At 41.4% G+C, this 8,749-nt stretch overlaps 1 protein-coding gene across 4 annotated transcripts in view; it reads right to left on the reverse strand.

Moving 5' to 3' along the window:
* cux1b (cut-like homeobox 1b) overlaps positions 1-8,408 on the reverse strand; it is an 87,003-nt gene extending 78,595 nt beyond the window's left edge. For 3 of the 4 annotated variants that reach the window (XM_047390628.1, XM_047390627.1, XM_047390626.1), the window contains exon 1: positions 8,259-8,408. In XM_047390628.1, coding sequence (XP_047246584.1) covers positions 8,259-8,321 — 63 coding nt within the window. In that variant the 5' untranslated portion in view covers positions 8,322-8,408. The remainder of the gene's footprint in view (positions 1-8,258) is intronic. The other variant, XM_047390629.1, reaches the window with a different exon arrangement.
* Positions 8,409-8,749: the final 341 nt, after the last annotated feature.

An 8,749-nucleotide genomic window follows, 5' to 3' on the forward strand; every position in this document is an offset into this window, starting at 1 on the left:
AGAGTGAGACTGCCAAAATTCACAGAAAACCTAAAATAAAATAAATAAATCACAAATATGATCTGAGATTAGGTTTTTCAAATGTATAAACCATAAAAGATATTTTTTGTTTGTAGTGAGTAGAATCGAATCACCTAACTGCTAAAATGATGAGTCATGAGTACAATTCAGAAGAAAAGTTGAAAGGCTGTTTTCCATCTGATGAGACTGACAGATTGGGCCTTAGGGCTCACTATGGATCCAGCAACTAAAGCCATGATTGACATTGAAAATTACACAGAGTGAGCTATTAGCAGATAGCAAGGCATATCATAATTCAATCCCTACACCATCAAAGTGCACCAATATCATAATTCAATACCAAGAACCATTAGGCTGCTGCACACCAATATCATAATTCAATACTTAGACCATTAGGACACGCCAATAGGCCTATTAGAATTCAATACCTATGGTCAATAATCTACCAGGACACTGATACTGGAGTCATGGGTTGACATGGCTCTCCACATAAGGCTACTCAGACCCTTGATAACTGAGATAAACAACACTAAAATTAGGCCTGGCTTCAGAAGACACTGAAGGCCACAGAGTATTTGTTAGAGAAGTTAATTTCACTGTGCATAAACACAAAGAACACTTTTGAGGACAAAAATAAAGTGCCACAAAACTACAAATATACTCCGTAAACCTTCCAAATAGTGTGATCCTTGACACATGATCATTTACTTCAGGTGTATACCATCATGCACCTTGATGAAGTCAGACCATTTCTTGTTCTGCACAGCTGCCTCTGCTTGAATTTTCCCGTTAACGTCTTGTTCAACACTTCAAATGGTGACAATTATAATCAGCATCAGCCAGCAGAGTCATAAGAAAATCTCAGCCTTAAAAAACAATCAGCTCCTTGAAGGTAGCATATGCCAGGTTTTTCCCCCAAATTCTCACCAAAACATCACTTATTTGTCTTAATTTTGACTTTGATCTACATGGAGTGCAAAATAAATCTTGAAAATAAAGCAAAGATTTGTGCTGCTCAAAACACAAACTACGTTAATGATCAAGTCTTTCGAAGCATCAGTAAATTAGTGAGTGTCAATTTACCCTCTATCTGCTCCGACAAAAAAAATAAACAAATCAGCAGGTCAGGAAAATGTAAAAATCTGATTGTGCTTGGTTCAATAAATACTGAAAATGTCAGCTTATTTGGTCAGTGAATAAATCAGCCAAGACCAAGACAAATATGAAACATTAGGGATGCATTCTTTGATCCATATGTAGGGGTTATCTCATAGTTTTTAGGGGAGGGGAGCTTCAACACTACCTGCATCAAGGAACATGCAGCACTATTTTACCTTTATGGTCTTTTTTTTAAACATTTGATTGTTGAGTGAAGGCAGTTTACATGAATCAGCAGGTCAGACCTGAAAGAAACCAGCCTGATTAGTGCATCTCTACAAAGCAGGACGTATTTTACTTCCCGATTAACTTTTCGTAATTTAATCAAAAGAATGTCGAGAAATGTCAAAGGTTTCTCACTAACAGGAGTTCTTTGGTTTTTACTTTTTGTTCAAACAAACCATTAAGCCAAATGACTGAGATTCTCTGCAAACTGTTGGCTGATAATACTAGCTCCAATCAATTGTTAAAGAGGATCTTTTATTTTTAGAAAAAATATTTAAGTGATATGCTTCAGACCTGAAAGTTGAAGAATGCCATCTTTTACCATTAGAAAGGCCTAATTTATATTTATCAACTTGTAATTCTGAGAACTTGTATAAAGCATCTGGCTCCTATCTGCAGGCATCTGTTTTAACTGTCATTCTACGATCTTTTCAAGTTATGACCACAAATAAACAAATATTGGCAAATATATTGCTGGACTGTTGCTATATAAAACACTGTAAACCTGACCTGCGTCAGGAAGCACCTGAAAAACAAATACTAAAGAACTAAACCCACGCCAAAACCTAAACAGTGAAGTGATCAACTTGCTGGTCGAAGCCCACTCTTTGTTTACACCTCACTGTTCTGTGTATTCATGCTCCATCACACTTTTACTTGAAAATATAAATTTTTGGTTAGCTTCTTAGGCTTAATAGCACAAGATGATAGCAGATTTTAACTCAAAAGCGGACCTTGCTTTAGCTCTGCAGGAATACAGAGCAACACAATAATGGATGCTTCTGTCATGAGAGAAGATGAAACTCTATGATGCTGTAGGTGAGGGACACTCCAAGTGGGTCTGTAAATAATGCCTGCCACTTGGAAATAGGCCTCAGGAAAAGTCCCCCTCGGCTCTTGTAGCTAGATGGTGGAAGGGGAAGAGGAGAGGTTCATCAGTGGGAGTGTAATATTTAAATTGAATCAGGAATTTAGATTGATTACATGCAGGGTGGCTTGTCCTCTTCAGGTTGGAGGGGAGTTCCTGCCTCAAGTGGAGGAGTTTAGGTATCTCGGGGTCTTGTTCACGAGTGAGGGAAGAATGGAGCGGGAGATCGACAGACGGATCGGTGCGGCTGCCACAGTAATGGGGGTGCTGTGCCGGTCCGTTGTGGTGAAGAGAGAGCTGAGCCGAAAAGCAAAGCTCTCTATTTACCGGTCGGTCTACGTTCCTACCCTCACCTATGGCCATGAACTTTGGGTCATGACCGAAAGAACGAGATCCCGGATACAAGCGGCTGAAATGAGCTTCCTCCGTAGGGTGGCCGGGCACTCCCTTAGAGATAGGGTGAGGAACTCGGCCATCCGGGAGGGGCTCGGAGTAGAGCCGCTGCTCCTCCACATCGAGAGGAGCCAGGTGAGGTGGCCGGGCATCTATACCGGATGCCTCCTGGACGCCTTCCTCGGGAGGTGTTCCAGGCACGACCCACCGGGAGGAGGCCCAGGGGACGGCCCAGGAAACGCTGGAGGGACTATGACTCTCGGCTGGCCTGAGAACGCCTTGGGCTCCACCCGGAGGAGCTGGAGGAGGTGTTTGGAGAGAGGGACGTCTGGGCGTCTCTGCTGAGTCTGCTGCCCCCGCGACCCGGTCCTGGATAAAGCGGAAGACGACGAGTACGAGTACATGCAATATTGTATGTGTACTTTAGCCACACTTTTGTGAGAAAAAAAAACTACACAGCCGATTTGTTGCTTGTTTTTCCCCGTTTGGTACTACTTATGATCCCAGCAACTATGATACAAAACAGACAGAAGTCTGTAAAGAGTTATAACAGATGTTATTGATTTTACTGATACAGTAACTGTCAAAATATAATTTAACACAGGTTGTCAAACTATTAAAACATTTACTGCTTAAAATTCTTTAAGGGTTTGAATGTATTTTAAACACTTTGGGAAAAATAGAATTTAGACAGTAAGTGTAAAAGAAATAGTCAGTTTCTTGTTAACAATTATTACATTACTACTACACCAATCATTAAAGAGACTGTAAATTCTGGGGAGGGATGTTGCATGGAGATGTCTACTTTGCGCCTTAGCAAATGGAAACAAGTGTGTTCACTTTTTAGGTAACCGTAAGGTTTGAAAACAGATTTATTTTTTTTATGCTAAGAAATAACATATTAGCCTTAAGAGTTTTCCAACCCTATGTGTTTAGCTAAAGAAAACAGAACAAAAACATAATTTATTGCTTAAATATAAATTAAAGCAATGTTATATGCTATACCCTGAAAATACAAAAGATTGGAATCAATGAAAATTGGAAATCAGACCACAAACACAAGCAGAAATCATTATTGGCCAGGAAACGTGTGATTTCTGCATCTATAACCAAGTTATCATTTAGGGTGTTGGCAGCTTTTTACAATATTCAAATGTGAAACAGCAAAGTTACAGTTTTTCTGTAGTCTTATCTAAATACTTTTACATTTACGGACAAAATAAGCTACATCCCAGGTAAGAATATTTTCAAAAGCTTTTGCAAAAAACTTCAATCAACTGCCTTCATCTGTTCCTGCATCATCATTTACAGACACATCTTATATTGAAACATCAAATGAGATTGGTAAGAATTGTTTTAGGTTAAAGCAACAGAAAGACTTTATTACCAGATTTTTGTGCTTTTAGTTGAATATGACTAATTGTGTAAGTTGGGTAAACTAAGCATAAAGTCCTCAGATGTTGGACAGCACAACCTCTCCCTAGAAATACTCGCTGATATGGTAAACATTGAAAGTGGGTTGTTTTTTTTTGGTTTTTTTTTTTCAATTTTCTGACAGTTCTGCCTGTGTATGCCCAATGCCTTCACAGTGAAACCTCACAGACAGAGGACAAAGACCCTACCAGAGCAGAACCAAGGACAGACTGGAGACCTGACATGTACTTGTTCTTTTTTCTCTGACTCATGCTTAGTCGCTCAGCACCACACAGTGAAACTTCAGTCCCAATGCCAGGTTCTGTCACTGGGCAGAGCAGCGCGTTGGCTACAGTAAAACCATGACGTTATGACGACCCCCCCCCCACCCGGCCTGTGCAGCAACAGAGGGGTAAAAATATCCCACCAGTGGGCTCAGACAACCAGCTCATAAATTAACACTAAAACTTCTGCAGACAACAGCGAGCCAGTCGTTGAGAGATTTATACACTCAGGTTGCCACTGACCACAGCTCTAGGATCAGCTTACAAAACCCTTTTCCTAAATTTACCCATTAGGGAGGTGGTGAATTAAGAACAGCATATGGATCAATTTCCCTTCTAGTCGCTATTTAGCTTCACGCTAAAGTAGTGAACTATTTTTCAAAGTGGCTCTGGGGTGTGTTTTTCCAGGAAATATTATGAGGTGAGATGTGGGCTATTAGGCTTAAACTGGGATTTGTGTGTAACTGAGTGGTCTGGTCTTAATTTTCTCAATTTACACAGAAAGTACAACCTATAGGCTTAGGATTCTTATTAAGGCTTGTCTGTAATGAAGTGCCAATTCTGAAGCAGACATGCGATGTTCCAGCAAACTGCTCGACTAGGTCTAAAACAAATATAAGAAAAAAAACAGGGAAAAGGGAAAAAAAAACAACAGGAGAGAAGAATGATGATTCCCATCTAAAGAAACTCAACTATGTAATGGACAGAGAGGGATTATAGACGTTAAAACCTCCTCCATCTGTAATTCACTGTCACCCTGCCATCATCTCTGAATCACTGATCCACTCTGCAAGTGTGCAAGACTTTGCTAAAAGCATCACAGTTGCACCCATTTGTGTTTGTAGTGGTGATGGGGGGGGGGGGGAGAAAAAAAATCATACAGCGACAACTTAACAGCTTACTGTGCTGTTTCAAAGCACTCTCTGTCCTCCAACAACCACCTAGCTTGTTTCCCACACAGGGAATGGGACATACTGATCAAATAAGATTTTAATGAACATCAGCATTTGGAGCAAGGAACAGACGCTACGATTGCTTACAGCTACTGACATCCCGGCTGGGTTGAAGTTTCATCTTCAAAAAGGAAACAAGAAAGAAAACATTCCTGAAAGAAAACAGGCTATGTGTGTGGGGTGCGCTACGTCCATCCAATCACTTGGAAAGAGCAAATGAGGAGTCAACGGGCTGACAAGGCTGTGTGGGTTCTGATCATATCATGCCAGCCACATATTACCCTAAAACAACAGTGGAAAAAAAAAAAGGATAAGAAGAAATGGTTGTTCTCTGAAGGTTTTCCTCTAGGAGCCTCTCAGTGGGAGGGAGAGTAAATAAGATGTCATCAATAATAGACAGTGAATGTTCTGAGCGGTTCTGCACGCATACACACACACACACACATGCGTACAACACACCAGCTCCGGCTGATTCCTATCCTGCAGACAGGCCTGCCAACCGCCAGCCCTTTTTGCACACGCTCAGATTCACTGTCCTGACTAATCGCTTGTGATAGGGGCCTTTGCCATAATTACCCAGGGCTTTATCGCAAACTTATGCGATGCATTTTTCATGTCCTAGCTGCTGGCAGTGCCTCCACTGTCCATGCTGGCTGTCAATCCATGAAAACAAATGTTTAAAAAAAAAAAAAACACGACAGATCTCAGACCAGCTCTCACACACACACACACATACATACATACATACACATCAGATCCAAAAGGGCAAAATAGGTAGGGTGAAGGGCCAGAGAGAGGAAGGAAAAAAATGGAGAAGAAAAGGAAGGGAGGGGGAGGAGAGGAAGTCAAGTATGTTGGGAGGGGGTGGGTGAAAGATGGTACAGATGCAACGATCAGCTTTTTCCTGGCTGCCTGACTGGCCGGTTCCGATAGTGACTAAATCTGCTTGTTTTTTTGTTTTTTTTTAAGGATGCTAACATAAAACAGAAAATTATGTCCTGCAGGTTCTCTGACAGAGGTAGGACTTTAAGATCCAAGATAAAATGAAGGAATTAGGAGAATTTTCCGAACTGTGCAAATTTTCACTGATGAAGTGTTGAAATTAAAAACATTTTAAGTGTTAGGAGGACTTTGTGAAAACATGTAAAGTCAACCAAATATTAAACGTTATCTTCAAAACAGTATGTGATAGTTGAGCAGTAATTCTGAATCCAAAAAAGGAAAGAAATAAAAGATTACCCTGATTTATCCATCAAAGCATAAGTCCCTGGCATGGATTTTAGCTATTTTCAACAACACTAGTTACAAAAACTAAAATAATTTGACTTTCCATCCTAAACAGAATTAATGTACATCAAACAGAGACCGTTTAAAATAAAACCTGAGCCTAATAAAGCCTTTATTTGTGGGGGGAAAAAAAAGCCAAAAAAGGGCAATTCCTATGCTTATTTGGCAATTGGATTTCCTAAGATGAAGACAGGCATAAAGAAGAAAATATATAGACTAGTCAACTGTAGACTGGATTAATCTCCAGCAGTAACAAATTCTTAAGGGGGCTTAAAAGAAGGGGCTTGCCCAGGCCGTCTTTCATGCAAGACCCGCCACTGTCTCTAATAGATGGTGAGGAAAGACAAGAGAAAGCTGTCTCATATTTTTACATATTGCGTGGACAAGGGGGCAACGAGTAGGAGGACCAAATAGGATCAAATAAATAGGAGAAGTGAAGCCTTGATGATGTGGCACAAGTGCAACACAAAGCCCGCTGGGAAGACTTGCTCACTGTCCTTTTGTCTACCCAGTCACTGGGGCATCATGACCCAAATAAAAGTTTAAAAACCCCAAGCTTGAGCAGCTCACAAAATAATGTATGAACAATTGGGGCTACAGCCTACATAATGCAATCTTTATGTTAATGACGACGGTGAGCGGGCAACTAATATTCATAAATTATGATTTGAAATTCAGCAACGCGTGTTAAATGCCACGGGGGGAAAACACAACAGTGCCATTGTCTCGCGTGTCTTGTGATAGGTCAAACATGGTCTAATATATTCAGGCCCAATATGTTTTTTCCCCTCATATCTCCTGCGTGGAGCGCAGGGGGTGTAAGAGCAGGAGAGGCGGCGGGGAAGAGACATTTTAAGTTGTTTATCGTATTCACAAGGTCACGATCTGACACATTTCTAACATTCGTGTTTTTAACTGTCCCGTCCCGTCCACTTCCACAGACGTGGCAATGCCTGTTAAAAAAAACAAAAAAAAAAAACAAAAAAAAAAAAACTCCCAGTGACGTGTGAATGCCGACAGAAGCGGAAAAAAACGGACGAGCTCATCAAGCATAATCACCGAAACGAGTTCCATAAAAACTGTTCCAAAACCGTTAGCCGATAAGGTTGCTAAATGTCCAAAACTCGAAACTGAAATGTGTCAAGCTATACAGCCTAGGAAGCCCAAAGAGCTCCCGTGTGTCTCAACGGTCGGTGTCACCACAGCGCCACCGTCTAATGAGTCGCACTTCTATTTTTTCTTCCCCCAAATTGTCCAACCTTACAGCGGCTAAAGCGTCGCGGCTAACTACGGCTACTACTCGCTCCGGTAAAAGTTGAACACGCAATAAAGATAGCCAGCCGAGAGCTTCTTCTTCTTCTTTCCCCCCACCACCAAAGCCCCGCCGTTTAGCTTTTATTTCAGCGCATCCCCCCGCGGCGTCGCCCCGGCTCGCCGGGTTGCAGTGTCCGATCGATGTTGAATTGAACAAAGAGGATCAATTTCTGATCAGCGAGAGAGCCACTTTCATCAATGTGAGGAAGAGGTCCAGGATTCTCTTCCGAAACAACCTACGAGGTTGCCGCGGAAATAAAAACACAATTCGCAGCCCCGGGATAGCGGCAAAGCGGCCGAAGAAGACATAGGCTTTACGGTTAAAACGGAGATTGAACTGACCTGTAGTTGTGGTAAGTCAAAGCGCTTCCAATATTGAAACATCGATCCTGCATTGGCCGCCATCTTGAGACATATTGAGACAGGAATGAGATGCTGATAGAGAGCGCGGGGGTTGGAGTTCAGTGGAGAGGACCGGGCGTCTGGAAGACCCGGACTGGATCGCATTCTCCGCCCTCCCCAGAGACAGCTACTGCGTGGAGCGGAGTCAGCTCACAGGAGTGTCTCTTTAAAAACGCCATTATAATTGCCTAAATAGCATTTTATCAACATTGAGAAATTACAGGTAAACAACTAAACTGGTTCTTCAAAACAATTAATTTTGTTAAATTAAATTTTTTTTTAAAAGGTAAGTCTTGTTTTGCTTATTAATAGTGCCTTACAAAGTCCAAATTGTCTTGCAAAGTTATTCATACCCATTGAACTTTTCCACATTGTGTCACATTACAATCACGAGCTTCAAATGTATTTACTGGTATTTATGTGATAGACCA

This window comes from Girardinichthys multiradiatus, chromosome 18, assembly GCF_021462225.1.
Source record: "Girardinichthys multiradiatus isolate DD_20200921_A chromosome 18, DD_fGirMul_XY1, whole genome shotgun sequence".
Taxonomy (NCBI): domain Eukaryota; kingdom Metazoa; phylum Chordata; class Actinopteri; order Cyprinodontiformes; family Goodeidae; genus Girardinichthys; species Girardinichthys multiradiatus.